The sequence below is a fragment of the Thunnus albacares genome, chromosome 21 (genome assembly GCF_914725855.1).
Source record: "Thunnus albacares chromosome 21, fThuAlb1.1, whole genome shotgun sequence".
NCBI classification, from domain to species: domain Eukaryota; kingdom Metazoa; phylum Chordata; class Actinopteri; order Scombriformes; family Scombridae; genus Thunnus; species Thunnus albacares.
The window spans coordinates 19,885,604-19,903,847 of record NC_058126.1 but is presented as its reverse complement, the minus strand read 5'-3'; the positions used below and the strand labels follow the sequence as shown (position 1 = coordinate 19,903,847).

Below are 18,244 nucleotides of genomic sequence, written 5' to 3'. Positions count from 1 at the left end.
AGTAAGGGTGGGCAGAAAGAGAGGAGGAGCAAATTCAAAAAGTCAAAATGAAGATGATTATCTGTTTTGACAGCTCAAACACCTGGAGAGATAAACAACATCAAACCATGAGAATGAAGCTGTTCAACTGCGTATTTAATTAATCAAAGGCATACGCATCTGAGCTCCAAAGCTGTCAAATGATAAATCCAGAGTAAATCTGCTTTTCTCTGAGTTTGTGGTGTTTGTGGTATAATGTACAGACAACAGTGAGGACAAATGTGCCTGTGGTCTCTACACTGCATTCGCACATCATGGTGCATGCATCCACAATAAACATTTACTTTTGTTTTTGTCATGATTTTGTCATGGTGGTGAGACAGAGTGTGATAGACTCATTTACCTGTGTTCCAGGGATTCCCTGCTGACCGGGTGGGCCTGGTTCTCCTTGTGGTCCCTGAAAAGAGGATTGAGTCTGTCATAACAAACACTAGTCCCAGAGTAAACCTCAGCACTGTCACTAGAATTGTACACATCAATGTCAACAATTAGGTGGGTGCCATCAAACCCTCTGCCTATCAACAGGATAAATTATTATGGCAGTTTAATACATGAATCTGCTTTTTGTTAGCTAGTTACAGTGCCAAATGGACTGAATTTTAACTAGTAGAGTATAAGTCACAGACTTATATATTTGAATATTAGTGCAATACATCAAATGACAACATATATAATAAATATTGTAAATGGTCCTTTACAAATAAATGTAAAAAAGATGGGGAATAGGGCAGACATAGTATTTACTGTACCAGTCCAAACCAAACTTTAAGATAAAATCCATCACTGTGTACTCTTACTCTATTTGACATTTTCAAGCAGTCTGCTGATCAACTCATCACTTTGTGAAGAATTGTTTTGGTGTACCTTCTTCCCCTTCCCTGCCTGGTCTACTTTAATTTTAATGTCTGTCTGGTTTCCTTTCACCTAAGACTGTGAACGTTATGTATTCTACTGTGAGTTCCACAAGCAGAGTGCAAGAAAAACACCCTTACTCACATATGAACACCCATGCCATGTAGTTACTTTGGACTGTGGTCTATGTAGTCAGCTGTCAGAAATGGGAAAATCTGTCTCTTGTATGATGGATTTGTGACTGTTGAACATCAGGGCAAAATATAAGCTCAAATAAGAAGCTCTTGCTCTCTGATGAAGAGGAATACCAAATGTAGTATTCATGTTTTTCTGATAACAAACTGCACTGTAGCTTTGGTGGAAATGTCCTGTGTGACGACAAAGACTACACAAAATACATGAAAAAAGTTAAATGTATTTAAGGGCTTGAGGGTTAATTTTGCCCATAGATCAACATTTTGTCCAGTAGCTATTATCATGTAACACATATGTTGTAACACCTCTAATGTATGACAGAAAAGGCAGCACCGCAGTTTAGCATTTGATCCTTTGCTGCCTTTTAAGTGGCTACTTTCCTTCTCAGGTCCTCTGAGGCATTGGAATGACCTTTGACCTCACAGCTGTGAATCCTAAAGGACTTTTAACAGTCTAACCCTAACAGTGCAAAGTTATAGACGCAGACAGCCTCCCCAAACTCTGCAGCCTTAGGAGCTGAGGCAACATTTCAACATTTTACTGAGAGGAAGTTGTGTTCGTACCATGTTTCCTTTGGGACCAGGAGGCCCATCAACTCCAGCGACACCCTGTAAAAAACAAGTGAGAAAAGACCCATAAATATTTCATGTCAATTATAGGGAGTGATATCAGAGGAAGGGATGATAAAGCTGATGGTACATACAGGCGATCCAGGGGGTCCCGGAGAACCACGAGGTCCCAGCAAACCTCTAGGACCCTATGAGGGATGAGACATTATTTAAAATAAAGTCAGTTTTACTCTATGCTAAATACATTGATGAATCATCTTCAGTAGGGAAATCCTGTCCCCTGGTGGATACTTTTGTCAAAGAGTGATCAGATGTCAGAGATCTTTAACAGGATTTTGTTGCAGCTTGTTGTAGTCCCACATGTTTGAGACAGCCTGATGATCTAAAAGCAATAGCAGACAAGTCTTACACTCTCGCCAGCTAATCCTCTGGGTCCGATCTCTCCATCCTCGCCCTAAGGGAAGAAAAAGACAAAAGTCAGAGTTAATTTACTGAACTGACCTTCACTAGAGAGGTTCAGTGTTTCATGCATTGTTATTTCTATACATAGACAACTGAAGGAAATACTGGCTGGAAACACTACATATCAGCTATCACTAATTATAATCAAAACATAGCAGTTCCAAAATCAGCTGTTGAAAGCCTGTATTAGTCAGGGCTTAATCTCAGCCAAACATAGCTGAATGCAGTAACAGCCCAGAGGTGGCGGTAGGGGGAGGTGGAGAGGGGTAGTTAGTTTCACAGGGAGGAAATGTTAAACACAAACCCTCCTCCTCTCCAGTTCATAGGCACTGTTCACACCTGGCATTAACATGCGTCTTAGGTGATCCGATCACCAGTGGGCGGCTCTAAGTACGTCAGTTCACACCTGGCATTAAAATGTGTCTCCACATGCGTCTTGAGTGACCACTTGCGATTGGATCTCACTTCCTCACTCTATATGCAAATAAACATGTACATTATTTCTGTTTGCGAAGACCAAATGCGGTGCAGAGGAGAGCAAAACTCGGGAGAGACTCGACGGCCAGACATTTCTCCCTAAGAACCGGCTGTGATTGTCACTAGAATGAGAATAGCTGGTCCACCTTAAAGGTCAGTCCACCTTAAGTGAGCTTGGTCAGGTTAGGCTAACCCATTGTCGCTAACTTTGGGGCTAACCAACTTCACTATCATCAGCAGGTGGGAAGCAAGACACGGGAACTTGGCTTTGGTCTTGAGGAGTTGTAGCATTTATTCACTGACAAACAGCCTAAGCTGTACACACATTGCACTGCTACATTCACAGCTATACTGCTAACTTCATACTCTCTGCTCCAGTCATCAGCCTCCTTGTAAGTTTTGCACTTTAATATGATGCTGTTGGCGCGTGAATGAGAACGCACTTCCAGTAACGCAGAGGACATCAGTTGAGTAGGCCATCCTTCAGTGTAGCCCCTGACACATTGTGATCTGAGCGATCGGATCTCAATGCATCCTCAATGCGTCTTGGGTGCATTCACACCTGTTCACACCTGAGCTTTCCACTTATGATTGGATCACCCAAGACACATTTTAATGCCAGGTGTGAACAGAGTCATAGTCTCAACCCAGCTGCCGCTGCCTGAGGGCTGACCTGGTGGCCACAGCTGATGGCAAACTGAATATGTCAGTGGTTCACCTAAGTTCAGTGCAATTTTCTTAAAGGACCAGTAAGTTTAGTGGCATCTAGCGGTGAGGTTGCAGATTGCAACCAACTGAATACCCCTCCCCCTCTCCTTCCAAGCATGTAGGTGAACCTACGGTGGCCGCGAAAGTCATGCAAAACGTGAAAGGCCCTCTCTAGAGCCAGTGTTTGGTTTGTCTGTTCTGGGTTACTGTAGAAACATGGTGGTGCAACATGGCGGCCCCATGAAAGAGGACCCGCACCCTATGCAGATATAAAGGGCTCATTCTAAGGTAACGAAAACACAACGGTTCTTATTTTCAGGTGATTATACACTAATTCAAACATACTTATGAATATTATATTCCATTTCTGTCAAGTCTGTTTTACTAGATGCCACTAAATTCTACACACCTTTAAAATTTGTAAAGGATATTTTATTTACAAGAGAAAGTACTTACTCTCTGTCCATCCTCTCCAGGGGCACCTACGGGTCCCATTGGCCCTGGCTCTCCCTGAGAAAGAGAGAGAAAGAAAGGGAATAAGAGAGAGAAGAGAAAGAGATACAGATTTCGATTTTTTTGTTTGTTTTTGTGACCAAATGTTTTATTATTATTTGAACCAAAGAAATGTAGACTAGATTTTATGAAGTGACCAGACCATGGTGTTTCATTCTTGGTTAAAAAAATTGGAAGCAGTCAGTTTTAGGCTTGTTACATCTGTGTTCATTTTTCTTTCTTCTTTATTAAATATATTCTCATATTGGACAAATCATGCATCGTTTTGCCTTTTTCTCTGTATGCTACTTTTATTTGGAAAAGTCTTACTATGCTGTAATCTATGCCTTATATCATACCTTTCATTTAAACTGTGACACTTGTGAACATTTTTGGCTGATTTAAAACCTTTTGTTTCTCCATTTTTATGAATTGCCTGATTATTTGTGCTTCATTTGTGATATTTGCTATTGCATTTGCAAAATATGAAGAGTCTAAAGATTACCCTCTTCTACAACAGACTGGTTCATTAAATTGAGGTGAAAGATATACCTATTCAAAACCATAAAACAGATGTGGAATTACTGGTAGAGTGCATCAGGCTGATGCAGTCTGCAATAAAAATGCATACAACTTCAATTTGGTTTCATTTATCCTCCACGCTGAAGTAATTTCTGCCAGTCTTCTTTGTTAAATGTGGCTCATTTTACCAACTTGGAATGCATCAAATACGGTTACCTGGCTTCAGTAAATCTTTCCATGTGGTTATGAGCAGGTACATTAGTGAAATGACACAAATTATAACTTCTTATTAAATTGTTCCCAACATGACATTGCAAGTATTCACTCATCACACTGAAATTTAAGGAGCTTTTTCAACATTGTGATCTTACACAGATATTGAAATTCAAAACTTGGCTGGTGACAGCAGCCAAATATATTTCATTACATTCAAAACCTTTGCCATCGAAAAGATACCCAACCTTTCGTTAAACATTGTAAGTTTTGTGACTTATCACATGAAAGCAACAATGTTTTGCCCATAGGCTTAAAAACATTTAGAGGAGTTGTTTCTCAGGGAAACAACATTCTGTTGTTCAGTAGGACTCCTTCAAAATCTGGTTCATTACACACTTAATGGGCAAATCTCAAAACTATTCAAATTCAGTGGATCTGCAACAGTAGAGGACTAAAAAGCTGTTGTTTGAGAACATCACAATTCTATATTTTTTATACATGATTTTGACAAACTAAATAGCTGATGTCAACCTATAGTACTCACCCTGTGTCCCTTCTCACCAGGCAGTCCGGGGAGTCCATCAAAGCCTCGGTCACCCTGTATTGAAACACAGCAGGTGATGTCATCAGACCATACAACATTGACAGACCAACAGATCAAACTCATCATCATCACTGTAGTATGCAGGGAGCAATGCTTTACAAAAAGACAAGACTTTCACAATTTCTAATTTGTAGATAGTGGCATAAACATGAAATGGCAGAGAATTGGCATTTGGTACCTTGGAGCCTGGCTCTCCGGGCATCCCACGGGCACCGTCGGCTCCGGCACGACCCTTAGAAACAGCAGCAGAAAGATTAGACATATACATAGAGACTGACATGTTGCTACAAAGTGCCCTTAATTTTGGATATAAATCTGTTGTCAAATAATCACTCTGTGCGCTGGGGGTCATGCAGGTGATATGTTGTAGTGTGTAGACCAGTAATAAGAAAAATTAGATATTTTAAATCAGAAAACAACTGAGTATGCAGTCTGAAGCAGTAGACAGTATTGGCACCACAGAACCACCAGTAGAATAGAAATAATGCTGACTAACACAAATAATTGTCAGAAAATATTAAATAGCAATTAAAAAAAAAAATCAATTAAGCAATCAGGAGCTAGAAGTGGAACTGGGAAGGCTGGGAATTATCTATAAAGCTTCCTGCCAGCTTTATAGATTGTAGAAGAGAAGTCATTAGATCTATCTATTTATTTATCTATCTATCTATTCTTGTTATTCTTAAACAAGAATAACATATATTTCTTAGACACTGATGTTATATTCTGTTGCAGTGATGATTAAACCGTCCTTCTTCTCTTCACCTTAGTTGCTTTAATAGTTTTTCTTTTGACAGTTTGAAGTGAAGTGACAGAGAGTGGGATGCAAGAAAAATCTGGTCTCATATGACAGAAGATGAGTGGTTTATAAACAAACACTTACGTGAGCAATTTTCTTTATCACATTTTGTGACATTAAAAATCAGCTAGTGTCTCACATTTGACCCATGAATCAAGCTTGTATTACTAATTTGCCTATGACTGGTTTATGTTTATTAGTAACCAACTAGGTCAAGACATTTGGCCCTGTAGAGTGACTGCACTGTGACACTAATTGCGCCCTACATCCGTAGCCAGTTTTCCCATTTTGGCATTTTCAGACAGATTAACTGGCCGGCCATTGATCCGAGGATTGGAGGCAGCGCAGGCCTTTAAGCACATATCAAGCAATTGTTTGTTGGACTGGAAATAAGCCTCTCAGCGTTTGAGCAGTGACCACAAGTACAAACAACCGCACAAGCTCACGCACACAACAATAAACACAGAGGCATGTGAGCACACACACATACACACACACAGAGCAGTGAGAGTGGACCGGGTCATTGAGTTCGCTTACCCTTTTGCCAGGTTTACCAGTTTGTCCTGGAGGCCCTTGGATGCCACGGGGACCCTGTGCAGACACATAAGGACCATTTAGTGACCAACATGTTCTAGATTATTAACCTGAGATGTGGCCATCAGCAGCTGATGAGGGATATTTTATGCATCATAGGAGCATCACTTCTTTCTCACCTGAGGACCAGGGTCTCCACCTTCACCTTTCTGTCCATTAGAACCAGGTAGACCCTGAAGAGGGAGAACACAAACCAAACATGTATACATTTCAACATTTCATTAAAACTGTGACACAAGCAGTTTGTTGCAGGACAGATGGGTTAAAAAAACTAGTGTTAAGGAAACAGCAGATGGCGATATTTATCTTAATATGCGCATTCTTTTTGTGTGTTCAGAAATCCACATGATTCCTCTTACTACAGATGCATGAGCTACCTGGTTACTCAAGTGAAGACACTGTCAATAGGGTCCTTTAAATTCTTATCAAATCTGTTGCTCCACTCTGATTGCTTTTATGAAATGATGGTTTGGGTGAAGCTGGCACAAACAGTACTGTTCATTTGGATGCTACAGGTTTGTTATAAGCATATAAATTAATAGCATCAGCTTGAACAGGTTTGTGAAATTATCCTGATAGCTCAAAATCAACATCTGAAGCATAAAATGAAGTGACATGAACATACAGGCAAATTAACACAGCTGGGTGCCCTGTGGCATATACGTATATATACTTTAGTCTAAAAATGCAATGCTAAATTGTTGGTCTAGGCAGAGATTTTGGGCATACTGTATACTTTAATCTGTCTGCAGACAAATATGGATTCAAAGATAGTGATTTGGCAATTACAGACATACATTTAGCATCATAAAATAGCTCAACTGTCTGAAATTCTGGGTTTTATACAAGTACTGCACTAAATCAAGAAAGGGAACATTTTGGTGAGATACATTTGCAGCAGATAAAACTCACAAATCCTCATCTCATCCACTGTTTTGTGTCTACATATTGCCATATCATTTCAGATCATTAAGCTTGGCCTTTAGCTTGTGAAGGGCAGACTTAACAGAGGGTAGTTCTTCGTGTCTTTTGTAGGGCCTTTTCCTGCAGATAAATAGTGGATCGTGTATCAACAAGCCTGAGAGAGAGGAGGGGGGATGAACCAACAACAGAATGAAATTTCTTGGCAACTGGTAGCACCTAGATAGTAACAGACAGGCATTGTGGCCACTGAGCCACCAAGTGCTGATGCAACAACATTTCCAAACAAGTAATCTGGTTTGTATTGTTTGTCTCTTCCAATTATTTTTTCAGAGGAAATATTAAAAAATATTAACATATGGCTGACACTTTTCCTCAGGCAATATTGAATTGACAGCACATTACAGACACACTGACTGAGATTATGACATAATGGGAAAAAATGTTATGCTATGTTGCCAAAAAGGTAAAGGGGCCACATTCCTAATTATATATGGTTTTCACTCACCTGGCCCCCCAGTTTATTGTATTTTCTTTTTTTTTTTTGTTGAAAGGAACAGGAATGGGATATGTGAAGACAGTGTTGGCAAAAAAAGAAGAAAAAAAAACAAGAGACTCACCACTGGCCCTGATCTTCCTGTCAAACCCATTGGCCCTGGGGGTCCCCTCATAGCCAGCTGCAGGGCAGACACAGATAAGCACAAAGACCAAATTCCACTTAGTAAAGAAATTAATTCAAAGCAATGTATTACCATATTTGAGGAAAAATAATCTACATACAGTACAGTACAGCACACAGTACGTATTACATGTACAGGTTTGTACATGTTCTATTTTTCAAACACTGTTTTGCTTCAGTTTTATGCATACATGTAACACCTTAATTGCTTTTTATACCTTATGTCCCATGCAGAGGTGAATCTGTGATTTTAGCTTTCTTTCTCTCTTGGTTTTATCAATATCTGGAGTGGAGTGTGTTATCTGTATGTTGTTTTATGACAGAATACAATCTAATTAAAATCAGAGTGTTATGATTTGTTTTACTTTGGTGGTATCTATTATTTTCTAAGAGCTGCTGTAACTTTTGAAGTGGTTTTACATGTTGCCAATTTTCCATACTGTACAAATTCTGGATGATTATCTTATTACTATCTTACCTATCAAGGATTAGCACACTCATAGATAGATTTCCACACTTCATATCTTTGTTCACTGGGGTGTAATTAATACGGGATAACAGGCAGAATCCACCAAGACTCCTAAATACCAAGGCCAAACCAAAATCCAACTCCTCTCCCACATAAACACAAAAACATTTTGTACACCTGTTGGTTTAGCCCACCCGCAGGTTGAGAGCCTCTAGAGTATTTTTAACAGTCTCTCCTGTCTGTCCATCTGTTCATAGTGGCCTTTTTATGTTGTTGCTCTTCAGCCTGCTCGGCATGTCTCCTTTTAGTCTTGCAAGGCCGACCAAACTCAGCGTACCCCCCTCCTCTCCCCACCAAAATACTGTCTCCTTCATCCTTCCCCTCCTTTCTCCCTACAGCTGTGTGCAGGGAGCAGGGTGGGGGTGGAGGTTTGTCCAGGGCCTTTTGGCTCCCCAGTGGCTTGTTTAATGTCCTTGTCTACTTACTCTGGCCTGGGAGAGGATGGCTTGGGCTTGGGCTTCTTGGGCCGACACCACTGGACCCTTCTCACCATCTCCACCGAAACGGAACTGTTTGACACACACAAACATTTAAAAAGTTACTCAGTCTGTTTAGCCATGGTTCCTCATTGCTCAGTACACAAGAAATGAGTCTGGTTAGGGGATTATACGATAAAAAAAGTGGCTGATATGTGTTTTGTTGAATTATTCTGAGCACTTACTGGCAGCATCAGCATTGTACCAGGGGGACCTGGCAAACCATCAGCACCAGGCAAACCAGCACGACCAGGAGGACCCTGAAACGCAGAGGAGACACAACCAGATTATAAAATGATCAACTGTATGAGAACTGTAAAAACAACAATTGAATGATGGAGATTTTGATTTAGTCTTCCTCCAGTGGCTCCTTTGTGATAATTAAATAACACAATACAGAATGCAGCTTGTATATATGTATTGTTATCACATGTAAACTTAAGTAGAAAAGCTATATTAATAATTTGTGAGGTCTTAACTAAGGTTGCTTTACTGCCTATTCCTTTTCTGTTGGCTCTGTAACATCACAACACTAATATGAACATGTTGTGGCTTCAAGGTAATAACATTTACATCTGGGTTGAATTTTAAGAATTTATGATGGTGTAGATCACTCGCTTTGAAAAATGTACAACAAAATGTAGACAAATGACAGAATATATAAACATATGTATCCAAATACTGATTATACAAATAAATACTTTGAAAAATGTGCCTGATCTTGAGATATTTTGAATCTTGAAACTGTGCCATTTAATACTTAAATGGTAACAGCAGCAGTAATATGAAATGAACACAAACACAGTGACAGACTGTCACATATCCACACACCACAAACCGCACACTAGCAGAAACACAGATGGGGCAGTACATGCTGGAGGTGTGTTGTTTGTTAGTTTGATTAACATGTGCTCCTCCTCCTCCAGCACACATAGACTGGTCCTGTCCATCTGTAAGCCATGCCACTATCTAAATTTCAAAACAAATATTCCTTTCCATGAAAGCTGGTGTAAATGTGTCTGTGTTTGTGTTTGTGTTTGTGTTTGTGTGTGTGTGTTTGTGTGTGTGTGTGTGTGTGTGTGTTGCATTTCTGTGGAACACAGAGTCCAATGAGCAAAGCATTAAATATAGACACTTCTTACCAAGGGAAACCAGGTGCAAAAATGATTCCTCATCTTACAACCGTCGAGAATTTGACCATGATAACTGACTTGTTAAAACTCACTTTTATGTCTCATCTTCAAGGATTTGTATGGAATTATTTGTCACAGTGCTGAATCACAATGCTAAAGTATGCAATAATGCATGAGCAACAAGAAAGAGTGAGAAAAAATGGATGAGGCCTTGGTCTATAATGCCACAACAAAAAAAAAGTCTTTATTTTCTATATTGAGATTCCTTTGAGTGATTATTGTGTGTTTAAATTGACATTCACTCTTTGAAGTTTGTAATCAGTTTAAGCTATGGTTAGTATATTTTCACCATGTTGAGTGAAGCACTCAAATTATGTTTGAGATGTCCCAACATACAGTTTTGGTGGGCATCTGCCAATCAAAAACTTGATGTGGGCCATGTAGTGCCTGGATACAAATTTTGGGGGTATTAAACTAGCACACCACATTTTTGCAGACTGGTCACCTTACCAATTAAGTCATAAGTATGAACACACTAAAATCCTGTCTAGAGCATTGGCTGTGGTGTTGCATGCTAACACTTAATAGTAAGCAACTAGCATGATCTAAAAAACAGGAGCTATTAATTTTGGCACTACTAGAGATATAACATAATTAAACTGAAACAACATGCAGCTAAGTGAAAAACTTTGGTGTAGGAGATTGGTAAACCTTCACATAAAACATACACAACTGTTATTTGACACAACAGTCTTTGCATAGTTCACCAGAGTCATTGATCATCACCAGTTTCATTTTGGCTTGATTTCTTGGTCTCCCTACATTTTAACTTGACTTTTCCTTGACTTAACAGTCAATAACGGTCAGTAAGCTGACTAATACGACAAATTTACTAGAAGCTCTGTGTATTTCTTTTGTGTATAAATACCTTTGTCATCACAGACTAGTCTATTGTTTATTCTAAAATGTGTACAATAGCATTTCCTGCTATGTGGTCCTCAACAGGCCATACTGTATACATAGTCTAATTAAGTATATAGACTACTCAGTACTATATATACAGTATGAGTCAGTTTCTTCTACATTGTCCCATATGGCTGTACAATATAAACAACTAAGATACAAGTAACACACATAATATCCATAATATACATACATTAAAAGAAACATGTTGCTGGTTTGGGGACATAAATAGCAACTCACCCTGTCACCAGGATCTCCAGCAGGTCCTGGGGGTCCTTGTAGGCCTGAGGGACCTGGAAGACCCTAAAAAGACACAGCCAAGTCAGCAGACCACCAGCATGCCCGGACATTTAATCATTATGTTTAGGTACAAAACACTGACTTTTGTTGACTTGTTTTTTTTTTCTTTAACATATACTCACAGCTGGGCCGGGGGGTCCTGGTGGTCCTTCAATCAGCATGCCCTTGAAAAAACAAACATACTGTTTAACACCATGAATGCTTTCCTGTGAGGTAACAGTGCTACAGAAAAGTGATGAGTAATGAGTGAACAAATTCTGAGTAAAAGTAAGCTGCAATTTTATGTTTTTGATTAGTGTTTTTAATGGATCTTAAAAAGAGTGTTTGCTCGATTTGTGCAATCTTAGTTTAACAGTTGACTTTATTACACTTGGTTTTAGATGATTTATGATTTATAGTAACAGAAAGAGAGTTCCAGCTCATGAAAAAAATGATATCTTACTCTGAAGCAGAATAATTTGAGCTAAAATGGCATGTAATCATGATCACATCACTTTAGTACATCAGCATTGAGTTATGGAGCCTTACAGGTTCAATCACAGCTGGCTCGCCCTTTTCTCCCTTCTGGCCAAAGGCTCCTGCAGCACCAGCAACCTGCAGTTACAAAGAAAGCACAGAGGTGACAGTCTTCACACTTCAGTTACAGTCCACAGGTGAATGATAGCAATGATGAGCAATGACAACTAAGGAGGCAGTTAAGGCCAGTGAAAAGAGTGTTGGAACAAATTTTACTCAATCAATCAATATCGTATATTGAGTTGAGGCAGAGAGTGAATCAAGAATAAGAATAACACAAAGTGTGATGACAAAACAGGCAAAATGTTAGTCGTAATGAGCAAGAATGGACCTCTATTCTATATGCTTGAAATGGAGCAATGCTGTCATTGCATTGCCATTGTGCAGTGTGGCTAATGGTGACCAAATAAAACAACATTAAACACCAACAGATTATTGTCATGCAAACCTCACAAAATAACACAAACAGATGTAGAGACATAGAAAGACAATAAGAGATATTGCCCTATGATGTAACGTTTCTCTTCTTTGTGCACAACTGAAAATGTATATATAGAGTGCAGGTTGGGTCAACATACACTGATTGAAGGCTGTGTGTGATGAAGATGAAGTTAAAAGAAGAAAATGCTTGAGTGTGAATGATTTCTGTACTTGTGCACACATTGTAGAGTATGTCAGAATCTCCCAAATTATGAAGTATTCAGTTACGCCCTTTCAAACAAAACAGAGATGCATGCATTGTCTGTATCATAGATGTCAGTCATTAAATCACCAGTCACAGACAGCTGTAAGACAGAGAGGCATTTACTGACTCCACACTCAATATGTCAATGACACATTTCCCATGCCAAGCAACCGACCAGAAAGGCGTGCACTGGAAGACGGAATGATTCCCTAGCACGTGCCGTTCATGCACACACCCCTCAGTCACCAAGTCAGGGTGTGGTACTTACGGTGCTTTCAGAAACGTCGGTTTCAGCAGCAACCCCAGGCCCCACCTCATCATCGTAGGACGCCGTGGGTTTGGATGGGGCTGTGCCATACTCATCATATGCCCCGTAATCATACAACCTGTTGTCAACCTCGCCCATGTCATACTCCTTTAGGTCATATTCCTTAAAGTCATATGGTTCTGCACCAGTGTCCACGTTATCCACCGTTTCTGGGACAATGGTGGGCTCCGGAGCAATGGCAGTGGCCTCTGTGACATAATCACCAAAGGCATCCTCCTCCACAGCCTTTCAGGTGTTACCCAAGCGAAGAAGGGGGAAGTAATGGTGAGCAACCAAGGAAATAAGGATGTTAGTGTAGCAGTTGAGGCAATAGTCTACTTTTAGATGTTATTAAAGCAGAATGCAAATAAATTCAGCATGGTATGCAAAACAATGTGTAAAATAGCAGCGGCAACACCTTATTTATTCCAAAATATAGCAATTTTAAGTTATGTTGGAGGAACAGCTAAAATTCAGTCACTGAGAACATGGTAAAAATAACAAATGAGTGAACTTCAGTAGTGCAGTGATCACTCAGCACACCTTAGTTCAGTAAAACAGACACATTATAACACGACGGAATAAATAAAGTGTTACCGTTATGACTGAATAAAATCATTATCAACTCTGACAATCAAAAGGCTGTTAATCATATATGTCGAGACAGACTTTTTGTTATCTCAGCCTTCTTTTGTTCTTTATCATATAACCATACATGATGTACTGATATTGACAGTAAAGGAAGGCTGAAATAAATGTCTGAAATGACACTTGCAGCATTTTGCATGAACATCAAATGAATCACTAGATTGTGGCTCTGCAGATATACAGAGTGCATCAGGACTCACAACAAAAATTTGAATTTGTTAGTGAAAATTTATATTTTGATGCCACCTGTGAGTTTACAATGGTGCACTCTGTATTTTGCACAAGTACTACAACCACAATCCCTTGGCACAATTGTTTCTTTCATTCAAAACTGTGATCACTATGGATTTAGCTTTGGAGAGCAACAAACTGGATGCAATTACACAGTTATTATTGGCAGTACTCCATCTTTCCAAATTATACATTCAAAACTGCCTGTATAATCACACCCACGTTGTCAAACGCTGCAGGAGACAATGCAAGTTCATAGCTGGCTGTGAGGAGATTTTGGTTTGTTGATCATAGTTCTTAAAGAGATAATTAGCAGAACTAGTGATCAAAACCAATCTTATTATGTGATGGACAATAGGGCATATATTTTCAAACAGATAATCTGCAGTATCATTTAATGTCATTGGTATGGGCTCTGCCATTATCAACTTCTTTTAATACTGGATAAGGCTGCAAGTCTCTCCTTCTCTTTGTGTGGGTAATAAAAACAGACAAGCCTATGTGACTGAGGCAACATTTCTCAGCAAACAGCACTGTATCTAAATGTTAGAAAACACATGTTTGGCTCTTGGTAAAGGAGCACATGTTACTTCACTAAAAGATTGAGTGGTTCTTATTAAAGGGTGGGCCAATGAATCTCGAAGCCACATGTTGCCAGAACAAAAGCCTCTTTATTATCTCAAATATTAAAGGGGACCTATAATGTTCAATTCCAGCACTATATTTTTATTCTGGGACTCCACTAGAGTATCTTTGCATGATTGACAGTTCAAAAAACTCCTTATTTAACTTATATTGGCCCTTTACGCAGCCCCTCAGTTCAGCCTCTCTCTCTAACAGGCAGTCTCAGTTCCTGTGTCTTTAAGGCCCGCCTCCTGATGAGCCCACTCTGTTCTGATTGGCCAGCTTTCCAGAAGTCTGCTGAAGGGCAGCCGTAGTCGTGTTAAGTTACTCCCAATGAAAACCCAACATTTCCTGCTTTTATCGCTTCATACTAAAAGCTTTTAAATTACTAAATTACAGGAGATTTTTATTGTCCGAATTAGCACTGAATTAGCAGAGCTTCGTTAGCGGCACTAAAAAGCAGTCGACACAACATCTGGCATCTGGACATTGGAGCTCTCTGTTTAGCGGCTCAGTTAGAAATAATGCAGGGAGGAACAGTACAAGCTGATATAGCTACAGTGATAATGATGTCTGATGAAGAGCTGCAGACGACCAGCACACCTCCAACAGGTAAACAACTTATTTTACTTTGCTGTGTTGTGTAATGGAAAAACACTCACAGCGTGCCAGCTCAACTCGAGTCATGGCTAAGTGTGTCTACCCCCAAAACAATGGAAAAATGCCCTATATTAGTGAAGCGGAGCAGTGAACTCGCATGCTATGTGAGAGGTAGATGACCATATAAAGAAATCCATCACGAGCTGACATCGGCTCAGGGTGAAAGTAGAAAAATCAGTTGGAAACTGAGCATTCAGAGTAGTCTGAGGCACGTGTATTTTGCTCACAGGGATTACTTCTACATACATTTACCTCATTATTTTGACACTTTGGCCACATTTAATATGAACATCCGACATTGACTGAATATAAGGAAAAGCATAATAGGTCCCCTTTAACATACAGAAAGTATGGCAGTTTCTGATAGAATCATCTCAGAGAGCCCATAGTATCGCATACCTTAAACTCATAATTGGTTCAGCTGAACAATCGAACAGTGATGTGCCAAACACAGATTTTTTTCTGCAGCCTTAGCCAAAATTGATTGACATGACATTGACATGACATTGACATCCACTGCATTATTTTCTAAAGATGCAATGCATCCCAAGAATCTGCTTGGTGTTTGCAGTGGAACAAGTGGGTGGTAGCTTTTAAACAATTTTAAAAATTCCCTGTCCATCAGTTCTACCACACAACAAAATCTTATTAATTCAACAGACACATCCATGCCTTTGAATGGTTGTGTCTTTGTCATTTCATACCAGGTATTTCCTTGGGCAAAATCGTCCTGGATAACATTTCCGAAAACACCTTAACACTGTTTCTTAAAAGTAGATGAGAATGAAGATGAAAATTACCTCCATGGGTCCACTCGTGGCAAAGGGGGACTGAGTTTGAGTACCATCTACAGTTCCGTAGTCAATGTCTGTATTGTAATCTCCTTCTACATTGTTTAGCTGAGTCATGTTGAAAAAAGGAAAGAAGAATAAAGCGAGGGTTAACACAGAGGCGCTCAAACCACAGGTTGTTTGCTAGGGGTCCTCTCAAGCTGGCTACAGACTCTGCTACTTCTACACGGAAGAGGTTAGGGAGCTCTCAGTCTACCATCATAGATTTTCCCTTCAAAATTCGGGGAAGGAAGATCTTGATGGGATTTGGTCTTTTCTTTACATGAACGTTTACCCTAAAATTGCCTCCGGGTCGTGCCGGCGCTGTCGCCTGGTAGCCAGGCATCTGTCGCTTCTTCTTAGTGGCAAACTTTTTAGCTGGTGATTTTTTGGCAGCCAAGAACTTTAAGGGCTTGGCCTTAGTTTTACTGAGGGACTTTCTGGTCCTCTTCTTTTTCATGGAGACACTACGTTTCTTTCTCTGGAAGAGGTGGCGGCGACAAAGAACACCAAGACAAACATGGAACATTCAAAAGTGGAAATGATTTAAAGGCACAATCCGCGACTGATGTACAGAGTCTTTTCTACTTCAACTGTCAGAGCCCATGTGCTCCACTTTCAAGTAGCAGCCCATGTAGTTGATGTGCATGGTGCCCCTTTAAATGTTGACCATGTACAGTACAACAACTACAAGGGCTACAATTGGAATTCAGAACATACTGACTCTACTTTCAGATTGTGGGACAGTTGAGTGGAAAGGGTACTGTACAACAATCGAGAACTGGGCCTTTCATGTGACACACAGGAGATTTTTTGGGACATATATACTGTATGCATGACTCTGGGACAGATGCACAAACAAAACATAAGGGATTTGCCTTTCAGCAACTCTTTTCGCTATTGCAGTACAATAAAATAGCCACAATGGTTGGATTGCTTTTGCTGCGGCTTCCAAAATGGACAATAATGCATACAATAGTTTTAAAGACATGCTGGAATGCAAAGAAACAGTCAAAGCAGATAGCACTCAACCAGTAAGAGAAGGCAGCAGCCTCATAAAACAGACACAAGGAGGACTGACACACTGAGTATGTTTACATGCACACTCAATAGTCTGCCTCACCCCTCTCACTGTAAGGTCATAATCAGAGTTGGCATAACCAGGTCAGAACCTAGATTATTGCCAAATTTAACAGGCCAAGTCAACTGATATATACCGTATGCACATCTAATCAAAATATTATCATGGAGCTGATTACTCACAGTAACTGGAGTATTAATGTGCACATAAACATAACATTGAGACACACAGACACACAAGACAAACTGAGAGATGGATGACATTACAGGAAACACATATTTTTTTCTTTTCTTTTCCTTTTTTCATTTACCTGTGGTTCAGAATACTCATCAGTTGGAACGATGTCTGTGGCTCCCTCAGAGTAATCATAGAACTGAGTGTAATCTAAATCATCAGTAGTGTACTAGAGAGGTTGAGAGAGACAGAAGAAAGAGAGAGAGGGGGATGGAGAGAGGTCTTGGTGTTAGCATTAGCATTGAGGATGCAGAGTGCTTTTTCAGCAAGAGGATGATACATATATAACATATCATCATGAGCATGCCACATGTTCAGATGGTTAAAGCCATGTAATTTTATATCATTATGTATGGCAAACAATACTTGAATGAAGAATTGCGGTAACGATACGACTAAAAAAACATTTCACTCTGTATTCCATGTACTAGAACGCTGTTCCAGTACATTCAACTGTCATAAGTATGTGCCACAGCACTGAAAAATGGTTAGAGATTGAATAATATCAGTACATTATTATAATTATACACACATCATCATATATCATAATATAATAATATATTAGGATTAAGGAAACATTAATGAAAACATTCTTCATTACCTTTAAATAATAAGAACCACGTGTTACTAAATTAGATAATGGTCTTAGTATGGTGAACACATGAGTAAACAGATGTTGAAAGTGACCATGTTGGTCTTAGCCTACAAACATATAAACAGATGGGAAGTTTAAAAGCTCATAAAACAAAGGAACACAACAGGGAAACTTAAGAGATAAAAATGCCAGCTGCATTTCACATCGTAATGGAACTTTCTCATTGCAAACATGTAAATTATATACTTCAGGACTTCTAAGGTGAGCTAGATTAAAGGGGTCTGATTTAAAGAAAAAGCACCC

The 18,244-nt window shown here is 39.6% G+C and overlaps 1 protein-coding gene across 11 annotated transcripts in view; it reads right to left on the bottom strand.

Moving 5' to 3' along the window:
* The window catches only part of col11a1a (collagen, type XI, alpha 1a), a 104,639-nt gene that overhangs the window by 53,584 nt on the left and 32,811 nt on the right, over positions 1-18,244 (bottom strand). For 7 of the 11 annotated variants that reach the window (XM_044339790.1, XM_044339787.1, XM_044339788.1 and 4 more), the window contains 18 exons: positions 17,423-17,515; positions 16,002-16,100; positions 13,000-13,284; positions 12,059-12,124; positions 11,653-11,694; positions 11,471-11,533; positions 9,320-9,394; positions 9,084-9,167; positions 8,071-8,127; positions 6,649-6,702; positions 6,473-6,526; positions 5,315-5,368; positions 5,077-5,130; positions 3,759-3,812; positions 2,065-2,109; positions 1,790-1,843; positions 1,650-1,694; positions 383-436 (listed from right to left, as the gene is read on the bottom strand). In XM_044339790.1, the coding sequence (XP_044195725.1) occupies positions 383-436; positions 1,650-1,694; positions 1,790-1,843; positions 2,065-2,109; positions 3,759-3,812; positions 5,077-5,130; positions 5,315-5,368; positions 6,473-6,526; positions 6,649-6,702; positions 8,071-8,127; positions 9,084-9,167; positions 9,320-9,394; positions 11,471-11,533; positions 11,653-11,694; positions 12,059-12,124; positions 13,000-13,284; positions 16,002-16,100; positions 17,423-17,515 (1,332 nt within the window). Of the gene's footprint in view, positions 1-382; positions 437-1,649; positions 1,695-1,789; positions 1,844-2,064; positions 2,110-3,758; positions 3,813-5,076; positions 5,131-5,314; positions 5,369-6,472; positions 6,527-6,648; positions 6,703-8,070; positions 8,128-9,083; positions 9,168-9,319; positions 9,395-11,470; positions 11,534-11,652; positions 11,695-12,058; positions 12,125-12,999; positions 13,285-16,001; positions 16,101-16,326; positions 16,513-17,422; positions 17,516-18,244 lie in introns of all 11 variants that reach the window. The other 4 variants (XM_044339794.1, XM_044339791.1, XM_044339792.1 and 1 more) reach the window with 4 other exon arrangements.